The sequence below is a fragment of the Lissotriton helveticus genome, chromosome 3_1, assembly GCF_964261635.1.
Source record: "Lissotriton helveticus chromosome 3_1, aLisHel1.1, whole genome shotgun sequence".
Lineage (NCBI taxonomy): Eukaryota > Metazoa > Chordata > Amphibia > Caudata > Salamandridae > Lissotriton > Lissotriton helveticus.
Genome location: NC_136061.1, coordinates 406,240,862 through 406,265,250, shown reverse-complemented (window position 1 = coordinate 406,265,250; position 24,389 = coordinate 406,240,862). Strand labels below are relative to the sequence as shown.

Genomic DNA, 24,389 nt, shown 5'->3' with positions numbered 1-24,389 from the left:
ATATGTGCACGAGTGGATTTTGTCTAATTAAGGTTAAAAAATATATATATATCTGTAAGCGTGCTCCGGCACGCTTACGTTACGGGTTTTGTTTGCGTTGCAGAGCCGATACGTCACGGTTATGCGACGCGCCATGAGGCGTCTCACGTGGCTACGTGATACGTCACGTAATAAAGAATATATTTTACAGCTATAGATATTAGCTTTTAAAAAACCAATGAAATTCACTGAAAAAACCATAGGTTATAGACCATATATAGTTAGGAATTTGCATTTACAAAACCTTGAAAATTCACTGAAAAAACCATAGGTTAGAGACCATATATAGTTAGCTGGACATTTTATTGACATAAAACCAATGAAATTCCATATATAGTTAGTTGCACTAACTATATATCGCGCACCCGCAATCCACTGCTGATGATGTCACATATTACATCATTCATGACATGGTCAGTGACATCACTGATGACATCACTGATGACATCTCAAATGACATCACTGATGACATCACTGATGACATCTCAAATGACATCACTGATGACATCATGACACACCAATACCAGTTACTACATACGCACTCACTGATTCCTACGTCTACACACACATTCACTCATTCACCCATACAATCACTCATACATACAGTCACTCATTATTACAACACTATCATATGCACTCATACACCTATGCAGACACTCACACACTGCCACTCATCCATGGAGTTACTCACACACCTAGTCAGTCCTGTAAAGAATCAATCACACTTCCATTTCCTCATCTATACAGTTAAACACAGAACACCATACTTCAGTGACATCACTGATGACATCACTGATGACATCTCAAATGACATCACTGATGACATCTCAAATGAAATCACTGATGACATCATGACACACCAATACCAGTTACTACATACGCACTCACTGATTCCTACGTCTACACACACATTCACTCATTCACCCATACAATCACTCATACATACAGTCACTCATTATTACAACACTATCATATGCACTCATACACCTAGTCAGTCCTGTGAAGAATCAATCACACTTCGATTTCCTCATCTATACAGTTAAACACAGAACACCATACTTTTCACACATATACTAACACATACTTACTCTCTTATACAATCACTGATACAAGTACACATTGATATGCACAGAGTCACACACCTCCCAGCCAGCCACACACACACTCAGTCTTCCATACATTCACTCATTCTTCAATATGTAAAACATATTTAAACTTTACAAAAACACACAGACACTAGATGATGTCATCAGTGATGTCATTTGAGATGTCATCAGTGATGTCATCAGTGATGTCACTGACCATGTCATGAATGATGTAATATGTGACATCATCAGCAGTGGATTGCGGGTGCGCGATATATAGTTAGTGCAACTAACTATATATGGAATTTCATTGGTTTTATGTCAATAAAATGTCCAGCTAACTATATATGGTCTCTAACCTATGGTTTTTTCAGTGAATTTTCAAGGTTTTGTAAATGCAAATTCCTAACTATATATGGTCTATAACCTATGGTTTTTTCAGTGAATATATATATATATATCCATCACTTGCAGGTACCCTTTGAAAAAAGCCACACGACGTTCTTAGTACTTCACTCGTTCTAATGGCAACTTGCAAACAGGTTCACATCCGAGGCAAACTTTGAAAGTTCTAAACGCCAAACGCGTTTCGGGAGTGATCCCTTCGTCAGCGGCGTGCTTGTCAGGAAAGATGAAAGCATGTTTGTTCGCGCACTCTTAATAATTAATTAGTCCCTGCCCAGTGGGCGTGGCAAACACTGTGGCCTTGTGGGATATGTAGTGCGTTACTTCGTAGTCCTCAGTGGGTATGCCTTTCAAATTTGCAAATAACAACTTAAAATCCCAAGTGGCTCAAAGTAAACTTCGGGCGGACACCTGTCCCGCTTTGTAGATGCCATTAGGAAGTGTTCCTGGCAATCCCCTGCTGAGCGCCAGGTTCTCCTTTCCAAATGCTGAGACCCCTTGGTACCAGCATGGACCCGCAGCTGCGGTGGGCTCTTATTCACGACCGGGCTGGCCGTCTTCAACATCCATCACTTGCAGGTACCCTTTGAAAAAAGCCACAAGACGTTCTTAGTACTTCACTCGTTTTAATGGCAACTTGCAAACAGGTTCACATCCGAGGCAAACTTTGAAAGTTCTAAACGCCAAACGCGTTTCGGGAGTGATCCCTTAGTCAGCGGCGTGCTTGTCAGGAAAGATGAAAGCATGTTTGTTCGCGCACTCTTAATAATTAATTAGTCCCTGCCCAGTGGGCGTGGCCAACACTGTGGCCTTGTGGGATATGTAGTGCGTTACTTCGTAGTCCTCAGTGGGTATGGTAATTAATTAGTCCCTGCCCAGTGGGCCCAGCTGCGGGTCCATGCTGGTACCAAGGGGTCTCAGCATTTGGAAAGGAGAACCTGGCGCTCAGCAGGGGATTGCCAGGAACACATCCTAATGGCATCTACAAAGCGGGACAGGTGTCCGCCCGAAGTTTACTTTGAGCCACTTGGGATTTTAAGTTGTTATTTGCAAATTTGAAAGGCATACCCACTGAGGACTACGAAGTAACGCACTACATATCCCACAAGGCCACAGTGTTGGCCACGCCCACTGGGCAGGGACTAATTAATTATTAAGAGTGCGCGAACAAACATGCTTTCATCTTTCCTGACAAGCACGCCGCTGACGAAGGGATCACTCCCGAAACGCGTTTGGCGTTTAGAACTTTCAAAGTTTGCCTCGGATGTGAACCTGTTTGCAAGTTGCCATTAAAACGAGTGAAGTACTAAGAACGTCTTGTGGCTTTTTTCAAAGGGTACCTGCAAGTGATGGATGTTGAAGACGGCCAGCCCGGTCGTGAATAAGAGCCCACCGCAGCTGCGGGTCCATGCTGGTACCAAGGGGTCTCAGCATTTGGAAAGGAGAACCTGGCGCTCAGCAGGGGATTGCCAGGAACACTTCCTAATGGCATCTACAAAGCGGGACAGGTGTCCGCCCGAAGTTTACTTTGAGCCACTTGGGATTTTAAGTTGTTATTTGCAAATTTGAAAGGCATACCCACTGAGGACTACGAAGTAACGCACTACATATCCCACAAGGCCACAGTGTTGGCCACGCCCACTGGGCAGGGACTAATTAATTATTAAGAGTGCGCGAACAAACATGCTTTCATCTTTCCTGACAAGCACGCCGCTGACGAAGGGATCACTCCCGAAACGCGTTTGGCGTTTAGAACTTTCAAAGTTTGCCTCGGATGTGAACCTGTTTGCAAGTTGCCATTAAAACGAGTGAAGTACTAAGAACGTCTTGTGGCTTTTTTCAAAGGGTACCTGCAAGTGATGGATGTTGAAGACGGCCAGCCCGGTCGTGAATAAGAGCCCACCGCAGCTGCGGGTCCATGCTGGTACCAAGGGGTCTCAGCATTTGGAAAGGAGAACCTGGCGCTCAGCAGGGGATTGCCAGGAACACATCCTAATGGCATCTACAAAGCGGGACAGGTGTCCGCCCGAAGTTTACTTTGAGCCACTTGGGATTTTAAGTTGTTATTTGCAAATTTGAAAGGCATACCCACTGAGGACTACGAAGTAACGCACTACATATCCCACAAGGCCACAGTGTTGGCCACGCCCACTGGGCAGGGACTAATTAATTATTAAGAGTGCGCGAACAAACATGCTTTCATCTTTCCTGACAAGCACGCCGCTGACGAAGGGATCACTCCCGAAACGCGTTTGGCGTTTAGAACTTTCAAAGTTTGCCTCGGATGTGAACCTGTTTGCAAGTTGCCATTAAAACGAGTGAAGTACTAAGAACGTCTTGTGGCTTTTTTCAAAGGGTACCTGCAAGTGATGGATGTTGAAGACGGCCAGCCCGGTCGTGAATAAGAGCCCACCGCAGCTGCGGGTCCATGCTGGTACCAAGGGGTCTCAGCATTTGGAAAGGAGAACCTGGCGCTCAGCAGGGGATTGCCAGGAACACATCCTAATGGCATCTACAAAGCGGGACAGGTGTCCGCCCGAAGTTTACTTTGAGCCACTTGGGATTTTAAGTTGTTATTTGCAAATTTGAAAGGCATACCCACTGAGGACTACGAAGTAACGCACTACATATCCCACAAGGCCACAGTGTTGGCCACGCCCACTGGGCAGGGACTAATTAATTATTAAGAGTGCGCGAACAAACATGCTTTCATCTTTCCTGACAAGCACGCCGCTGACGAAGGGATCACTCCCGAAACGCGTTTGGCGTTTAGAACTTTCAAAGTTTGCCTCGGATGTGAACCTGTTTGCAAGTTGCCATTAAAACGAGTGAAGTACTAAGAACGTCTTGTGGCTTTTTTCAAAGGGTACCTGCAAGTGATGGATATATATATATATATATATATATATATATATATATATATATATATATATACATACACATACTCTCACACATACACAAAGCTTTGGTCAAACGATCGAATGAACAGCAGGCACACCAAAAGGCGATTGAAGACTTTTTTATTTCAAGACGCACTAAAGCTTTTCGGCCTGAGCCTTTATCAAAGTGCGGAACACTCCATCTTTGTTTTTTTGTTTTAAATAGGTGCTCGTCATCATAGACATAGAAAAAATAAAAAATACATCCATTTCACCCTGCAATTACCACAATAAAAAAACACACCAAGTGCAAATATTAATTCCAAAAAGAGATAGAGAGAGAGAGAGAGAAAACAATCTTCAAGAAAAGAGCAAAGAATGTTATTTCAATTCATATTAAGCATATGCTTGAAACTATTAATGATAGTCTGACAAGATGGAAATATCTAGCTTTGTTGCACATTTTTGGAGTTTCCCAAGCTATTGTCTGCAAGAGGTTTAGAATTGATCTTTAGTATTGAGCCTTTAGTTTTTTTTAGAGAGCAAAATGACTAGATTCTTTATGAAGGAATGTACAATTGGGAGCAGTAGGCTTAACTCATTGAACTGTCAAATATTTATTTTTTGCTCCTCATTTCTGAATTTAATCTCAATAAATAAATGGAAAGTTCAAATAGAGGTGCAGAAATCCATTCAGGTATGATGGATGGAAAAAATATTAAATTACACTACAAGCAACTAAATCTGGAAAGACAATTAGTCAAGGAAAGGTATGAATGATCTTTCACAAACGAATACATCTGTTTGGGTAATTCCAAAACCATGACCCATAACAAAAAGCAACACTGAAAATTCTGGGGTGAAACTGGGATCAATATGGTCAAAATTATATGATGTAAAAGTGATTTTTAAAAATGATTTAAAATTGATTTGTTTTCATTGAAACTTAAGCTATTGAAAAATAATAGGAAAAACAAAACTGTTATTTTATAGTTTGAATAAAATGCTGTATCTTAGTGTTCCAGAACATCCTGGTATATTCAAAAGCTTAAGCTCTACTAATGCCTCTGCCTCAGAGCTATAAACATTGATTTAAATAAACAAAACTTTATCTGAGTATTTCAAGAATTCAGGAAAGTTGTGTTTAGGACCCTTACATACATGTGATTCTGAATGGTAAAATGTATGCATCTCAATTTGAACTTTCAGAACACAATTCAGCATGTCATATTTAAAATCGGCTGGTCTCTTTTTAAAATATCTGAACTAGTTTTATAATGACAAATTTACTGTTTGGTAATGTCCTGACACTTTAGACTTTGGGAATGTAAAGTTGCAAAAAATCACTTTGGTTAATGATCTGACTATTCCAAGATCTGCATCAGGCTAGTATCAATTCTACTCCTGATTTAGCTCAATTTTATACACCTCGGTATCATGGATTTACAAAGTTAGTGCGAAAAAGGACATTTCAAAATCCTGGGATTCTAAAAAATAATTAAATGTGGTGGACTGGATTTTACTGCTTTAGCAGCTAAGGGTAAATCAGTGGTTACTAGATGGAAAGTTCTAGACATTTTTTGAAAACTATCTGGTGTAGTTTTCATGAACCATTTTTGAACTTGCGAGGAAAATGCTCTTCACGCGTGATCATTTTAACTGTATAGTTCTGCACTGTCTTCATCTTCTCATGATTTCTTTCCTTCTCTCTTTGGTTTGTTATTAGGATACCACTATTGTGTAATGGCAAAATTAACGACCATAAGGTTTTTTTTATTGTTATATTAACATACACCTGATGACTCTTTTTTTGTACTATATGTAAGGCAAGCATGGTAGGTGACTGAGTGGTGAAACCCACAACCCTTTCAGAGCCTCCAACCTCTTTGGAAATGTTCTCTCGGTTCAGATTCCTCTATGATCCATCTACCTACAAGTCTATTCCACACAGAATTAGCCGGCACATTGAAGTGTGATTGATTTTCGAGCAATTCTAATGTTTGGAACAATTTCAACATGAAAACTGACAGGTTATAGGCTGAACTGATTGTGAGAAACAGCAGTGAGGAGAATGGCCCACAAACCTTCATCAAGTGCTCTGTTGACAGCAGCACAGAAAGCCCAGAAGCCACTGTAAGTTTTCCCCTTGTAGGTCACCAAACACTTGTGGTCATTATTTTCAGCCCAGAAGGAAAAGTTGAGCGTGTCTGTCAAAAACACCCAGTTGACGGCATCTTCATCAGTTGCTCGTGGGTTCAGCTCATGAAGGGCTTTCCAGCCGGCAACAGAAAACTGATTCTTGCAGACTTTATCCAACAGTGTTTCTGCAAATGACTTCACTCCATTGTGATCAATAAAGACATCTTTGCTATTTTCTGCAATGAATTTTCCAGATTCTCTTGGAGACAGTGTTTTTGCCATTTTCTTCTAAATATCTGGGGAGGAAAAAAACCAATAGTTAGAAAACGGCTTCCTAATATTTTCTAGAAGCACTTTAGTTAATACACTCTTTAGGTTGTGACCTATATATAAAGAGAAACTTTGGATACATAGACAATGCGAGGAGAACTTGGGGGCTGGGTTGGACAGACTGAAGATATATATGAAAATGTTCATTGGATTATACAGTGTTATCATGCCCTTAAAGCTCTCAGCTATATAAGGCAGCCATAGCTGTTGCAATGGAGAGCGGGTCTGCTTCAGTGAGACTTTTTCTTGTACATCATGCCCCAGAGCACTGGTTTTCTTCGAGCCTCTATGCATTTGCGCATATAGGTCTCCTAAATGTACACATCTTCAAATATCATACCGTGTAAGACCTTCTCAAACATGACATTAATTTAAGAAAATTAAACAAACTTAGTAAGAACCCTTCAAACAAATCACATTTTTGGCACACATTCCAGGTTTAAACCCCACAGCGGATTACAAGTCAGGAACAAACTGTACCTGATGCAAGACTTTGCACTTATGATATGCCACAGATAAAACATGGATTCAAAGTCCTCTCAATTTTGGTTTATGCACCAGAGAACAAATTAATGCACACACTGCAAGTCATTATCTGGTGCAAGTTGCCCATTGTCTAATTATTACACCTTGCATCTATAATCTGCGCAGTCCAGGTAATGAGGGCCTTAACTGTAGATTTCCCTGGATACCCAAACTACTGTGTTCAGGGAAGATAGTGCAGCTAGTCTTTTATTAAGGACTTTGGGGTTGTTCAGCTTCAGGGGTGGAGTATATATATACACAATGTATATGCTTGTCTAGACCAGTATTTCCATTCTAAATGGAATGGTCAATGCACCTCATGCAACCTTGGCTTATGATGAAGATCAGGCAAGATTCATAACAGAGTACAAGGTCATAGTAAAAGCTACTGGGGCCACGAAATGGAATGATCAGAAACAGGTAATGAAACTTTGGTAAGATATCGTTTTAATTAATGAGGATCTTCCAATCAAAAAGAACAGCAATTATATCCATTATTTTTGGTTCAAGTAATTGATTGCAACATCATAATTTGAGGTTATCGTGGCATTGAGGTTACAGGTATTTCACGGAGTCTTGATGCTCTAAAACCCAATTCACTGACTAACTACGTCATACTTAGTGCAGTTAATATTCAAACAGGAGCTTTCACTGGCTGGCCTCATCTCTGCCAAAAGTGATGTAAATTTACTACTGGTTTACAGATATTCAACACAATATAATTATCAAATAGATTAAATATGGTCCAGTGAGAATAAAAGTAGATACACTACTCAGAATGTTTCCTGTGGACAAGGAAATTCAATGGCTTTACAGCCAGTGGTGAAGTTGGGAGGGTTGGGGATTCAATGGGTGGCGGGTGTGGGGGCGATGAGCAAAGGACACTTTGCGCTATTAATTTAAATGGTGACATGCAATGAGAAGCCATTGCTGTGTACAGTAACAAGAGGGTCGGTGTAAATTTGCAGAATTAAAAACAAACTATGCTATTGGATTTTTGCTCTAAATAAAGGCAGCCAAGTTGCAGATTTATTAGTCGGCCTCTATTTTGGAAAGGCCAAATTATCACATCCAAAAATATCTTTTTATCACTATTACTCCACTAGGACCAAGCCACTGCTTTACTGCAACTGAATGGGTGCACTGATTGTGGTCAGGTTGATATATTTGATTATACCAAATCTGCCATTTCCAATGAAGCTTGGGTGCATCGGGACATCTAACAAAGTGTTAACTATGTATAGCAATACCTTTTTTTCCAGCAGCTCCAGGCTTAAACTCTCTAACCAGGGAAGCTGCAAGAAACATATTTGGGCCGAATTTGCAAATGATAACAAAAGCACCTCTAAACAAAGTCCATAGACGTTTCTCTATATTTCCTATCTATTTTTCTATGTGCTGAAGATCCAAATGTGTCTTCTCCAAGGCCCCTAAAATCGAGTCAATAAGTATTTCACTCAAAAACACAAATTGCTCTGCTGCCTCTCTCAGTTGGAGAGTCTACATACTTAGTTTTGATTTGATTTTTGTCATGGAGACATGTAGATTTAGCACCTTTAACATGGTCGTATTACCACAATGACACTGGTACACACCAATCTCATTCACTAGTGCCGGTGGTGCCTAGGTTCTCTCCAGTTTCCTCAACTATGTGCACTAAACACATGAGGGAGAAGAGATCCTGACTAAAGAACTCGCTAGTACCGTGGTGAGTTGGTCGCTTGTATCTTTTAATTATTTCATGAAAGCAATGAAAGATATTTATGAAAAACAAATAACATGTAAATAAATGTTTTTGTGAATATTTCCGTTAGATCAGTTAAATAGCTGGAATCTGAATATCAAAACACACGACTAGTTAAGCGACATTTTCCTTCTTCTACTTCTTACGGAGCTTGTCCCCTAATGTTTTGACTATAAGAATACTTGGTGTAGGCTTATTTCCTGTTGACTGCACTGACTCCACAATTCAAGGTTAAGTGGCGTATGAAGGATACTGCCCGGTAATAAAAGAGGGTGTTACAGCTTGCTAGTGTTGTCACACCCATGTAGCTCTGAGCAAAGTGCTGTAATGCTGTAACTGAGCACTGTGTTATAGTGCTGAAATTGTAATGTTGTATTTGTATATGCTTGCGCTGCTGATGCAGTCCTCGAGGTCGTCATCTTGTTCGGATCTCAGGATTCGATAGCTCTTGTTGGCAGTGAACCTGAGATGCGAGGAGGTATGACAGAGGATAACGGGCTCTATACATTTTGGAATAAAGGAAGCAGGGCATAAGTCCTAAAAAAAAATAAGTGGGGGGGAATAACCTAGTTAATCAGAATACAAGTGGCTTCATGGCGTGTGAAATCACAGGAAGTGGCATCATAAGTGACATCAGATCTTAAGCCCTCACATATATGTTTAACATGCCTATCATGAGTACATTGGAGCATATTTCGAGTATACAGGGAAACCCTCCTGATTTAGGCAGAAGATTCCCACTTTTGAAAGCTACACATAAAACAATGTTGCCTTTTGTCAGCATAAACTTCCTCTACCCATAGGGCTTTACAAGAATAAATAGTGGTACTTAAATTATTTCTACGCCTCCTCAGCACTACATAAATTACATTTATTTTGTGTAAACACAGGGAAAGACCAACGCATCTGACATTCTTACACTGAATGCATAACTCCTAAACAGGGACTGAACATAGTGAAAAGCTGCCTCTCTTAAGTATGTGTGAAGTGCTAACAAGGTGTAAGCCTTTGTTTTCCCTCCACTTCATGTGCATCTAGGTGTGAGGTGCTCCCAGCCAGGAGACTCGAACAAAAGGAGGCCGGATGACCCTTCAAATTGGACCTTTGTTATGGGCCCAGCAGGAGTCTGAACTAAGAAAGCCCCCTCTCCGCCTGCACCTTGTTGTAATTGAAAGCAGACAACAACGTGCAGGCGCTGCTGAATATGTCCCGGTGTTTGCAAATTACACTGTGTCGAATTCAGCATATTTTTCATTGGGGCCCATCTTCTTGGCAGGGTGGACGGCGTGCACCCTGTGAAAATAGTGGGTGGATGCCGTCCACCCGTGTGAACCCCCGACTCGTGCCCTGAAAGGAAGCATAAACCCCTTTCCTTGCATGTGGTTCAGTGAAGGTGTTACCTTAGCACAATGCAAGGCAGTTGTAGTGTCTTCTGCCATAAATACTTCAAGCAATGGGGATCCTTGTCATATTGGTAAATCTTTTTTACACATTACGCCACCCTTACTCCCAGCTCCTCTCCACAAACCTTGTCAGTATCTGGTCTGAGGTGGAAGCTTCGAAACCATTTGGATGATCATCCCTAGATGTCTGCCCGAGTCAGTAAAGATGTCACACATGGCAAATTCTACTCATTAGAAATATCTTATACAGCGTAGAATGAACACCACTTATGCAAAACAATCAGAGTTTTTGTCTTATACTTTGATTAACTGCCCTTCTTACTGTTTAAAAAAAAATAGGCAAAGCCTCGCTGAATGGACTGGTGCGCCGAACAGGAGGGGCTGGTGCAAGAGGCTTGGGGATGCCCTTCCAAGCATGCCTGGATGTGGGGTAAATGGTGCGACCAATTTGGGATGGTTCCACCACTGTATCTGTACCTGCATTGTGCCAGTTCATTTTCTCTGCTGGTTCCACTGTGGCTCTGCTGTCTTCACTACACTCCACATGTAATGCATTGCTGCTGCACTATGAATACTGATAATGATGTGATCGCCTTTGAATTGAAAACTGTAGTAAATTTATATTATGTTATTTTCTGTATTTCCTCTCTATGAAAAATTTAGTAAGTTATTGAACCGGTGGAAGGATCCTCATGGGTTTCTACGGTTGTGATTTCTAAAAAATCCGATGGCAAGTTAAGATTCTGCGTTGATCTCAGGTCTTTAAATAAATGTGTCATCGCTGATACGTTCCCCTTACCTAATATAGGTGAATTTGGTATCCACTCTGGATGGTGACAGATTTTTCTCTAAGCTGGACCTCAAGAGTGCGTATCATCAGATAAGGTTACACGACAGTTGCAAACACCTCACTGCTTTTATCACCACCGAAGGAATTTTCCAATTTACACGTTTGCCATTTGGTCTCATTTCAGCCGCTAGTGTGTTCCAATGCATGGTTGCTGAATTATATAAGGGGTTAAAGAAGGTGGTGTACTTCCAAGACGATATCCTTGTCTTTGGCAATTCTGTTTCTGACCATAATGAAGTACTTAGACAGGTTTTACATAGGATTTGGGATGCAGGTCTCACATTGTGTAAAGAGAAGTGTGCCTTTCTTGTGGAACAGATTGAGTATTTGGGTCATGAGATTTCGGCCTCTGGTATTAAGCCGAAAAAAGATCTGTTGTTAGCGATACGCTCAGCCCCTCACATAGATAAGGACCAACTAAGATCATTCATGGGGTTAATAGAGTATTACTCTAAATTTGTTAAAAACTTTTCGGAAAAGACAATTTGTTTGAGAGCTTTACTTAAAAAGGGTTGTAAATTTGTGTGGGGACCTGAACAAGAGTCTACTTTTAGTAAGATTAAAAATGACATACGTGAGGCAGGTGTTCTTACACCCTTTGACACTAAACGTACTCCTCTACTCATGGTTGATGCTAGTCCATATGGATTGGGTGCGGTGCTTCTACAAAGACATGGTGAAGGTGAACGCCCTGTTGCTTTTGCTTCTAGGACTCTCTGTCTCTGAGAGGAATTACAGTGTGATAGAGAAAGAAGCTTTAGCAGCCGTGTGGGGTGCACACTATTTTCGTACGTATCTTTGGGGGACCAGTTTTATTCTCAAAACGGATCATAAGCCATTGATTCGCATTTTGGCTCCAGGTGGTGCGGTCAGAGGATCGCCTAGATTGGCAAGATTGACAGCGAAGTTACAAGATTTTCACTTTGACATACAGCATGTTCAGGGCTGGCGGAATCTTCAGGCTGATTGTTTTTCAAGATTAGCTATTGAAACAGATGAGGAGGTTTCAAAACTTGATTTTATGGATGAAAGTGTTGCTTGGATTCAAGATGTGGTTGCTTTTAGTGAAGGTTCATTTTCGAAAGAGGAATGGCTTGAAGCTATGAAAAATGACCAGGTTCTAAAGGAGGTCATAAATATGGTCAAAAATGGTTCTAGGAGGGAAAGTTGTCTTCAAGTTCCTGTTCGTCCATATGTTAAGGTTTTGGATGAATTGTCTACTTGTGGTGATGAGATGTTGTTGCGTAATGAGAAGTTCATTCCTCCTTCTGATTTCAGGAAAAAACTTATTTCTATTGCTCATGAGGGACACCTTGGTCAGACTTTAACTCAACAGAGGCTTAAAGCCTGGGATGGATTCTCAGGTTGCTATGTGGGTAGAATGCTGTGAGACCTGTAAGGAAGGTGAAAAAAGGCTGAAGGTGGCTGTTGGTTCGAACATGGGCGAGATTTCTTCTCCGGATGCACCATGGAATACTATTTGTCTGGATTTTATTGGGCCCATGGTGGAACTCAATGTACATCAACGGTTTGCAATAGTTTGTGTGAATGTTTGCAGTAAGTGGTTGGTGATTGAGTTTGTGAAGGATATTACTACAGACACCACTATCAGATTTTTAAAGTCTCTTTTTCAAGTGGAAGGTTATCCCAGTGTTCTTCTCACAGACAATGGGACACAGTTGGCCTCACATAGTATGCGTTCTTTTCTGTGTCATTGTGGTGTGTCTCATCATCGCACCTCCCTATATAATCCACAGGGGAATGGTCTTTGCGAGAGGATTAATAGATTGGTGAAGGGCACTATACAACTGGCTCTCTCGAGAGGGGGAAATGTTTTGGACCTTGTTCAAGAAACGGCTTGTGCATATCGGACCACTGTTCATGGTGGGAAGACCAATTTTCCTTTTGAGGTTATGCGTGGCAGAGTCCCGGGGACCAAGCTGGTTCCCTCTTGGGTGAAAAATCTATTTACTAAAAGTCTTACTGTGGGGACAGAAAGTGTTGCTGTGAAAGGTTGTAGCGGAATTTCCACAGGTGATTTGGTAAAGGTCAAACCTGGCAGGGTTTCCAAGGGGTTAACAAAGTTCAGGGGTCCTTTCTATGTCAAGAATGTTTTTCCTCACTATGTTGTCCTTTCAAATGGGGAGAAATGGAATTTGAGGAAGGTCGCCATATATCAAAGAAATGGTTCTCTGGCCTCTGAAATTCCTTTGAAAGATTCTGTTAATGTTTCTCATACAGATAGGGGTAGTGGTTATATGCTTACCTCTCCAGAAGAATGTATCTCATTCTCTTCTCCCTGTGCCAGGATTTGTGATGGTGGTGGTGATGTCTCGGATTCTGGTTTTCCTAGTTTTCGAAGCACCATCATTGATTCTTCTTCCTCTCAAGTATCTTCCTGTCATCCCAGTTCCAAACTTCCAAGGTATCGTAAACCACCTGTTTATCTAAATGACTATGTTTGCAATTAATGTTTTGTGTTTTGTTTTTTTGCAAAGGAGGAAGATGTGTTGTAAATTTATATTATGTTACTTTCTGTATTTCCTCTCTATGATTCTTCTCCTCTCTATGTACTGTCTTGATTCTAGAATTAGTGTTCTGACTTGCTAGGCTCATGGTTCTGCTGTGTCAGTTTGCAGACTGGTCAGCAGGCGTTGGGTCTATATCCTGCTGTGCTCCTGAATAAATCTTCTATGCAACTCTACCCGTGTTGGAGCATAACTTACTACAAAAACCAATACAAATGTTTATTCAATAGTGAGACCTTAATAATGGCAGACACGCTAAAATATAGTGGGCAACTTCTGTATCCTGCTGGGGTGCACCATACCATTGATCCTTAACTTACAAAATAGCTTGGGATTCATTCCTCCTCCGATGTAGGGTGGTCCCATTTGATAACAGTAGCTTGTAGGGCACATCATTTATGTAAAGATTAGCAAATTGGCAGCCCCCATCCTGCCTAATACACCTCATATTTTTATTATTTTTAGACAACTCGGCCAAAGTAAGGTTCACCTCAAGGTAAACTTACTAAGGAGAGAAACAAGGGGGTCAGAAAGGGTTGCTCTTTAGCTCCTTTGATAGTTTATATTTTTTATTAAGTAACTCGATTTCTGATTACTCCCAGTATCTACTGATATTCCATACTTGAACGTGAAACCGTGAATAGGATGTTCTATGCTGATGATAGAAACTGATAGCACACACAGAGATAGCCCTTGTCAACTTTGAGCAGCATTGTGAGCATAAAAGTCACTAAATTGATTACAAAAATAGTAAAATAATGGGTTGTTTGCAAACAAACTGTATAAAAGCATGTCATTTTGTATAAATTCAAATTGGATAGCACCCGATTTTGATTATCCAGGACTCCTAATCAATCCCAGAGAAGAAAGGCATACCCAGATGACTAAAAATTGTAACATTGATAATTAACATTTCACAGATACTCTTGCCGTATAATTTTAGAAAAGGAGGGGGCCTTCTTTCAGGTTCCATGAGCATGTACCAAGCAAAAATGCAATCTTCAGCTTTCTATGGTATCCTTCATTTTTCAAAAAATGTTTCTGAGGGAACCCAGGAGAGTCCATTCCAAGACTTTTACCACAGTTTATAAATGTAAGTATGCCCAGGCTGTACGAGGAATGGGTCAGAAGGATATCCTCCGACACCCCCAATTTACCACCATGCAGTGGAAGGAGATGGATTTCGCAATTGTCAACTGCAGTTTTGGTAGTTATATTACCAGTCAGGTTGTCAAATTCCACTCCAAGGAGGGCTTCTGCCAAGCACACTAAAGGTGCAGCAATGACAAGTCCTTGTGAGCCTAAGCAGACTACTTTGGGGAGACATAAGGAATTTCAGTCAGGACTCTAAGCAAGACACAGGCCTGAAGATGTAGTCAAAGCTTAATCTAGACTGGTGTTTTACAGCTAGAAAGTAGATGATCAAGGTAGGAGTGACACACAGATGACTAAACCCACCACTATTCACGTAGGTCATATACTCATATTACAAACATACACCTCTCCAACCACACAATCAGACCTACCTGGAAACTCTCTTGTGTGTTATACAAATGCCAGAAAACACAAAAGGATGTTCCCCAATGCTAGATGGGTGCATCAGATGAATTAGCATGCCACACTATGTGCGTGAGGATCTACCATCCTACACAATGTTTGTCACATACGTTATTGAATGAAGCAACACGCAATGAAAGAACAAATCGTTATGTCTCCACTTTGCATTTGGGGGGGCTTCCTATAGTGCCCAATAGATGCAGGCATAAAAGTCGGGTGCTGTTTTGACCTACTCTATGTATCCTGACTATAGCAGTGCACAAACTGCAATTGGACCTACTACAATGAATCCTTTTGAAGCACACAAAACATCCCTTTTAAATATTAATAGGCTACTCCTATGTGGAACATGTACCCCACAAGGCAGGGTGCATGGTATTAAAAAGTAGGACAGGTAGTCATTGCAAGGACATGTTAACATAAAATTTCTAACACCCAAAAACTATTGGTTTACGGTAGTAGACGTAGCAGTCCTATGTATAAAACCAGAGTAAGTATTACAATCATAATACTGTATCTCAGGAATGGGACTAACTAACAAAATAATTAAACAAGTATTTTTAATGGTTATTAAATAGTTATTAACACCCAATTGAATGGTGGAATCAGATTTTTAATAAATATTAAGGAACAAGTAACTTTTATAATGTTCCATTTCCCCTGCCTGAGTTCCTGGAGGCTGATTTGCAAATGCTATCCAACTTCTCCCAGCCAGTGATTAGTATTTGAATAGGTGTGAAATGCCTCCCAGGAGCAAACAATAGGATGACTCCTGTGAAACTCACAGAATATGCAGGGTGTGGGCTGTGGGAATCCTTTCAACACTGCAGTGTCAAATCCCGCTAGATGGGTCTGCTCGGTGCCCCTAGAACACTTGGGGCACATTTGAAAGGAAAAGAACAGCATGTCAAGACGATTGTTATGTATTCACTGTCTGGTGACTGAAGAATCCTGCTTTGTCCTACCAGACTTATGTCTCTGTGTTTTACATACAACACTGGGGGTGCAGTTGAAAGGAAGGGAGCAGGATGCAGTGGCAATTCTTGTGTATCCACAGTTTGGTTGCTGAAGAATTCTGCTTTTGTCGTACCAGACTTCTGTTTCTGAGTTTATTGGGGTGCAATGGCTTCCTCAAACTTGGGTGTTAGATGTGGGAGGACACTAGGATTACCACAGTAAAATTCCCATACACACCCATGGCTCTCAGGGCCCATTGTCTAGTGTGGTTGAAGACATTTGTCAATTGCAAATGCCCTAAGTGGGTAGGATTGGCCCGAGGAACTTTTCCCCCATTGGTTAGGGCATGCCCAGAAAGCCTTTCAACCCACAGGTCTGTGCCATGCATAAACGTGACATCCACTTCAGCTGACCAATGGCAACTGGACCTACACTGGACCTTGCTGTTTCTGCCCGATAGCTTGTGAGTACCTAAATGCCTCCCTGAGGTACTGAAGAGCTTTAGAAATGTACTCCTGTAGCGGATTGGGACGTGGATGACTAAAGTCAGAAGGTAAAATGTTTGACCAGGATGACCCTGGTTGCAGTATCAGACCCACACTTCATCACGGTCATCATCAAATTGTGCTTAGGTTCCGGTCTACAGCAACAACTGACGAACGGCAGCCAGGCTCATTTTCAACTTCCACCGCGGTACGGTACCTCTTCTGCCCCAATACAAAAGGAGCTCTAATATATTTTTTAAATATCCTTTCTCCACTTCAGGAAAGAGCCATTCTTCAAGAAGCACCTCATCACAGGGTAATCCCATAGTGAATGGACCATTTAATGATACTCCTGCTTACCTATCAAATCCCCAATAGACTCTGCCCTCACTTCTGTTCCGCCTGCACTTCTCTTAATCTTCTTGCCTCCTTGTGAACAGACGGAGAGCTGCAGTTTGGAAAGAAGAGGGGGTGGCACTCACAGTATTTTTGTCCTAGGAAAACACTGTACAAAACGACAAATAACTCAATACAACAGGTATGTGGCGACAGATGGGACCCGAGAGAAGCTGGTGAGTGTGTACATTAACTGGCAAAAGTTGTTTTCTTTACTAACTTGTCCTGCCAAACTTTATCAGTGGAGGGCTGGGGTAGCTGCATTTAAGTTAATGTGTGCTATGGCTCTAGCAGCTCTGTTAATGTGACAATCGCACAGCGCCACATGGTGCTCCACTTGTTAAAGTCACAAACAAAAACTTTTCGAGAAGGGGACAGGGTTACAGGAGTTTTACAAAATTCAACAATTTTGTTCATTTTTATTTATTTAGAGTTTTATAGAGCGCGAACCAGACCTGTGAGGGTATCAGAGCGCTTTACAGGAATGATAGGAGGTAAACAAAGGGTTTAGGAGAAACAGTTGGGATGAAAACAGGGAGGTACATTATACAAAAGTAGGCGGTTTTAATCCCAGGATACCTGTGGGAAAAAACAGGTGAAAACATTTAGTCTCAGTGTAGGTCGGAATCATCCAGAAACACCATGGGTAATGCTGAAATAGAGGGTGGAACAGGGTCACTGAGGTGCATGTAATGTCAGCTTTAGGGGAGGAATTTTCCCATTAGGAAGGTTTTGGCGTCTTTTTTGAAGCGAGCCAGAGAGGGAAGTCTCCTGATGGTGGGTGGAAGTGAATTACAAATTCCTGGAGCGGCCCCAGAGAAGGCCTGATTGTAAGTTTTTTCCCCCCCCCAAGCGTGCCGGTTGGAGCAAAAGGTCTCAGGCAGATCAGGAACTTCTGGCTCCTCCGGATATTACGAGTTTCTGGGCCAGAAATGCCAGGGAATTGGGAGTAGAGAGTCTTGTGAGTGATGCAACCCAGCTTAAGTTGGATCCTGGCCACTAGAGGAAGCCATTTTAGAGCTTTCAAGTGGGGAGAGATGTGGTTGAATTTCTTTGAACCTGTTAGGAGTCTGGCGGCGGCGTTGAGGCAGGCTTTCAGTGGGGCTAACCAGTTCTTGGGTAGACCTGTGAGGGTGGAGCATCCATATTCTAGTCTGTAAATGACTAGCGCCTGGATTGCCATTTTTAGGTCGGGAGTGTCGAGGAAGGGTTTCAGGTTACTTAGGTAGCTCAGGTGAAATCTAGCGGTTTTGACCATCGAATTGATATGGCCACGCATATTTAAGCAGCCGTCAAGGGTTATTCCAAGGGATTTGGCCGAGTCTACACTGATAGGGATGCAGTTTAACACTGTGGTAGCCTTGATCCATTCTTGAATGTCAGGGTTGTTTTTGTTTGGGGAGATGAGGAGAAATTCTGTTTTTATTGCGTTAAGTTTGAGCTAGTTAGAGGTGAGCCAATGCACAGTCAGCTTCAAGGCCTCATTCAGGGAGAGAATGTCCTCCGAAGAAGAGAATTTAATGTAGATTTGATTGTCGGCGGCATACATGTGGTATGCGATATTGGCGGTACGAATCACCTCTGTGAGCGGTTCAAGGTAAAGATTGAAGTGGGTTGGGGACAGGGTTGGTCCTTGGGGAACTCCAACTGTGATCTGAGTGGGAGCGGATAAGTTACCGTTGATTAGGATTCTCTGTGAACAATTCTGGAGGAAGGACCTAAACTATTTGAGAACAGTGCCATCCAATCCCATCCTGAGTTTGAGGCGTTCAAGGAGTGTTTTGTGGTTAACCGTATCGAAAGCAGAGGATTAGGAGATATGTTTTGCCTTGGTCAAGGGCTTGTAGGGAATCGTCAACGATGTGTAGGATTGTGGTTTCCGTTCTGGGACTAGATCTGAAACCGGATTGGAAGTCATCCAGTAGGTGGAAGTTGGTTATGTGTTGGCTCAGCTGCTGTTGCACGCATTTCTCAAGAACTTTCTCTAGGAGTGGGATGTTGGATATAGGCCTATAGTGGTCAGGGAATGTAGGATCCAGCGTAGGTTTTTTTAAGATAGGGACGACTTGGCCGGCTTTAAGAGAGTCAGGTATCGTTCCCTGTAGGAGGGATGCATTGATTATTGCAGTCCAAGAGGGGATGATACCTTGAAATGCGGCGGCTAGACAGTTAGAGGGGAGAGGATCGTTGTAGTGGTTGTTCGGGTTTAAGGAAGACAGAATTTTTTAGACAGAATGTTCATCGTAAACTCTGAAGTTGGACCAGTGCGCTAGGTTTTTGGGTGAAGTCTGGGAAGGCAGCGTGGAGAAAAGAGATGGAGCCAATGTGGTTTGGGAGTGCGTTGCCGAATTAAGTTCATTTCCTAGGGCAGAGATTTTGTCACAGAAAAAGGAGAAAACTATATTTAAACTCTGCATAATGTCCAGCGCACCTTTTAGTCTGAGAGTTGTGTATTCAAATTTAATGACAATAAGTGCATGGACAGTAATGAACTGTTATAAATGAAGAAGAAGTCTTAATTCAATATGTGAAGTTTATTCTTCTTAAAGGTAACTCCACCCGTCATGAACGTCTGGTCTCCGTGAAGCCGGTGGTTACAATGGCAAACGGAAAGACTCAGGCGTCCATGCGCGAGGGAAGTAATTTGAATCATTACATAGTAAGCACGGGCCGTGGCTCGTGTATATACATTTTGAAAGGTAACAATATTAGTTGTAGGCTTTGGCTCGTGATGTAGACGCGAGTCATGTTCACGAGCCAAACCCATGTCAAAGTGGTGAGGCGAGTCAGGCGCGGGCTAAGCTCAGTATTACATGAACCCCTCAGATCTTGATTATGTGTGCGGGGGTACTCCACTGCATGGGGGGGTTGCTCGTAGAGGAGTTGCGGTGGCAATAGTCTCATAGTTGGGGTCTAGACAGCACATACGGCACCTGTAATTCACATTGAGGTGGGGGCTGTATTGTGAAAGGGCTAACACATACCTCAAAGCCACTGATCTCTCTAGAGTCTAGAGCAATATTTAATGTGGTTACATTAGATGTGGCAATGCACCTCCACCCACTACGATCCTGCGCCATAGGGCGCCTGAGGGAGCGGTGTCATGCCTCATGGGTCAGGGAGGCTGCGGTGCCCTGGCAGGGGAGCATACATGGGTGCTAGAACATCCCAGGGAGAAATAGGGCCCTCTCTCATCAGGGTGGGACTGGAGCCTCACTTCTGTAGAGATCTGGAATACTCTACTAAAACAGTTTCCATTGATTTAAGGCTGCAAATGAATGATTACAAGTAAAATAAAGTGCCGCAATAATGCAGCAAAATGTCAATCTTTGTGCCGCAAAATATGTAAAGGTATGACACAATATCCTGGGGAGTCTGGTTTGTGCTCATTTTTATTATGTCTTTGAAGAAGTGTTGGAGGCAGTCCAGTGTGTCTGTTGTCTCTATGCGCGGAGTGTCTTTGTGCTGCATTGTCTCCAATAGTTTCATTCAATCTAATGCTGATCTGACCTCGCAGCTTCGTCAATGAAAGTCACAATGGCTTGCTATGTTCCCAGAAGCAGAATAAATATAATGGAGCACACTGTATCGCAAATGAAACACCAGGGACTGTATTTGGTAAAGTACCTGAGGGCGTACCCCCAAGAGCACTTTTTGTATTACAGAAGGGGCTTGTGTGAACCCTTCTGTAATACAGTTAGTATCTTGTAGGGAGAGCTTATATTAGCATGGCTCCATGGAATCAGGGCAGTACTTTGCCTCTGCGCCCACACCGCATTGTGGACATGGGTGCATAGACAAGGAGGTCCTGAGGCAGTGAAGTGTGTGCAAAAAAGAGGCGACACACTCCGTGCACCCAGAGGGTACCCCTATGGAGGGGGGAAGAGGGAGTTACATGGAATTCTCCAGCCAACCCCTTCAGGTTACCTCTTACACTTAAATTTCAAACCACACACTTGAACATTATTTTTTTCTTTTTTTACATATGAACATTAATTCAGTCTGATGCCCCATGCCCTTACCCTATACTTTAATCCTTTATCCCCAACTCCAATCCCATACTCTTAAACTCTTCTTCCCTTACACACTTCACTAACTTGATATACTATGTATTTCGGAAACCAAAACTTTGAGAAATGTTCCCTTTTCGAAGTATTTATTTTTAGAACTGGGAGGTGTTAAGTTTTAGAAGTGCTATTTTCGAGTTTTGAGGAAATATTCAATTTCCTCATTTAATATTAGCCCATACACTTACGTCATTATTTTGCTACGCTGCATGCTGTATATCCCATTGAAAGCTCGTCAACCCTCTCCACTTCTACATGCCAAATCATTCCCATATAGCAGCTACTGTATTCTAATGCATTCGACATTGCTCCAAGCTCTTAAAACACGATTAGGTGATAGTGTAATAAATACATATCTCCATAAATATTATAAAAAATGCTGCCAATTTGGTGACATTTTAAAGCTCGAAATGTATTTTCATTTGAATGTTTCACTATGACAGTATTTCCCATTCGATTTTTTCAGCGAAATCTTGTCATAAATTGCATTCTAGAACACAAATAAACACTAAACTAATTTGCAAACAACTTCATAAGAGGCTTGGGGTCTCCAAGGGGAATTGTTGGGTAAGTCGGTGTGGCCATTTCTGTGCATAACTGCAACTTTTCTCTGCCACCCTGGTTAAAACTCAACTAACTAACAATTTATGAACAGGGGATTTAGGGTATCTAGTCCAGGGATTTTTGTCAATGCAGATGACGAATCATAAAGCACACTGGACCACTATCATTGGTTGAAAGTGAATAGCATTTCTGTATTCCCTTAAGGAATTTATAAGAAAGTAGCAAATGGTACATTGCAGGGCATAATGGAGTAAGACTGGTAAATACCGGTTGGAATTAAGTATATAAAACTTTATAGATGGTGTTTAATGCTTCTCCCCAAAGGAATAGATGGTGAACTACATGACAAACAATGAGTTTTGGAATATGTTTAGCTACAAAGCATGAATTAAATTAAAATTGATCAAGTTTGAATATCAATTCTTAAGAAGACTTGATCTTGATAGACAAAAATCTTTACAATAGGTACACATCAGTTCCAGCGCACCTCACTACACCCCAAAGCATATGCTAGTCCTAATAAATGCCCTCCTGAACTTCTGCGAAAAGAGGTACACTGACCAAACAAACCACTCTTCTATCAACCCTTCAACGCAAGGACTGAGGAACGATGGCCCACATCCTTACTTAGCCTCAAATTTGCTGGTTTTGACATACAACCCCTGTCAGTATTAAAGCCCATACCAAAATGGGTAAACGTAACGCAACAAATATTAGATGTCCTAATGCAGTCAAGTACCCGTTTCTAATTTACCTGTTCCTCAGTTAATAGCACTCATAATGCTCGGACTTGGAAAGCCATATTTTTATTGGAAAAAAGAAAAAGTGTAGAATTTATGGGGCTGGATCAGAATTACTCATATGCCAGAATGAGATAAGTGCAGTTGGGAAAAGGTCGGTCATATTAGGATAGCATTCAAAATAAATATTACTCCTACCTAAAAAGGATGTCTGAAAGAAGTCTTAGTAAATCTAGTAGCTACTTCATTTAAAAAATGTTGACCTTTGGGTTTAGAGCAAATTTGTTGATTTTCAGTCCTGCTCGCCACGTCTTTCTAACGTTTTCTCCTCACTTCCACCCGCACTCTTGCTGGCTATCACCTTCACGCCGTGTAATATTACAATATTAAAATGGGGATGATTTTTGGTTAGGAATAGGTCACCTATAGATGTTTAGTACATAATTACTGTTAAGCGAAACAACATAAAAACTCACTAAATTTAACTAGCACCATGACAAATATTTTTTTTCCTGCTAAACAGGTGCAGATCTGGCATCATCTCATTCATTCTCCTCCTGTTCTGCCTTTTTAGGTCTTGTCTGCGACAGCGCATTCATTGAATGTGCTCTAGCTTGCGAGATAGTGCATAAAACAAGGGCCTTGCAGCCTGCCCATTGCTTAACATTCATTGTCTTCTATGTTACTCTTATTTGCTGACTTGTAATTGGCCAGCACATCCTGGCTTCACTTCCTCTTCTTTCAACTGGAGCCGGGGTCAGTTGCTGACTATTTCAGCTTGATTGCTTACCATGCTGTGATTGAGGAACTACTTTTATTTTTCCTTGTTATCCTTGTCGAACCTCTTGCCATTGTAGTAGCTAAGGTTTACTATGCCACACAACTTCAGAGAAGCCCCTTTCTCCTATGAAATAGATGTTTATCATGACAGAAGATGTTATTTGCTTTCATTGTGACAAAAGATTTCATCTGCTTCCAAATGTATTTTCATTAAGACATGGACATGGGTGCATTTGCTTCCTTTATGTGATAGGATTTTCTTTTACCAAAGGTCTTATTTTATTTTTAATATGCATGCGGAGATTAACTGACTTCACGGGGGGGAGGGGTGGTGGGGGACATTGTGCAGAGACCTAACAAACATTGGCAAATAAAATAAGTCTTGCCTTTGAGACTTTTGATTGTGGCATTGCCTTTTGTTCGCGCTCCACAGCACGGGCATTGGCGATTTTGGCAACGATTTGTAGACATCCTGTATAGCAGCGTGGCTGCTCTGTAGGATGGCTAAAAATAGGAATTAACCCCTTCGCTGCGGCGGCAATTCCGCCGCAGCGCTATGGGGGTAAGGGGGCCGCGCGGAGCTCCCATGCTCGTGACGGAACCGCTCCGTCACGAGCCTCGGGTGCGCTGTGCTGATGACGGAGCGGTTCCGTCACGGCCCCGCCCACGCAACAGAACGTCCAGCGCAGTGACTAATCCGCGCCGCACAGGCGCGCGAGCGGGCCGTGACGGAACCGCTCCGTCATCAGCACAGCGCGTCCATGGCTGGTGACGGAGCGGTTCCGTCACCAGCATGGGAGGGGTTAAACAAAGACTATTATGCATATGGTGTCTATTCACTTTAAAAGAAAAAGCACACTAGACCTGGCTGCGCTATAGTGCTTTTTTAAAATTTGTTTTGGCCACACTGCAAAGC

General features: G+C 41.9%; 1 protein-coding gene across 4 annotated transcripts in view; it reads right to left on the bottom strand.

The window, feature by feature from the left end:
* Positions 1–24,389, bottom strand: part of LOC144822541 (queuosine 5'-phosphate N-glycosylase/hydrolase-like) — a 211,438-nt gene that overhangs the window by 109,229 nt on the left and 77,820 nt on the right. For 3 of the 4 annotated variants that reach the window (XM_078680190.1, XM_078680188.1, XM_078680189.1), the window contains one exon: positions 6,493–6,843. In XM_078680190.1, coding sequence (XP_078536316.1) covers positions 6,493–6,829 — 337 coding nt within the window. In that variant the 5' untranslated portion in view covers positions 6,830–6,843. Of the gene's footprint in view, positions 1–6,492; positions 6,844–17,286; positions 17,370–24,389 lie in introns of those variants that run through there. The other variant, XM_078680192.1, reaches the window with a different exon arrangement.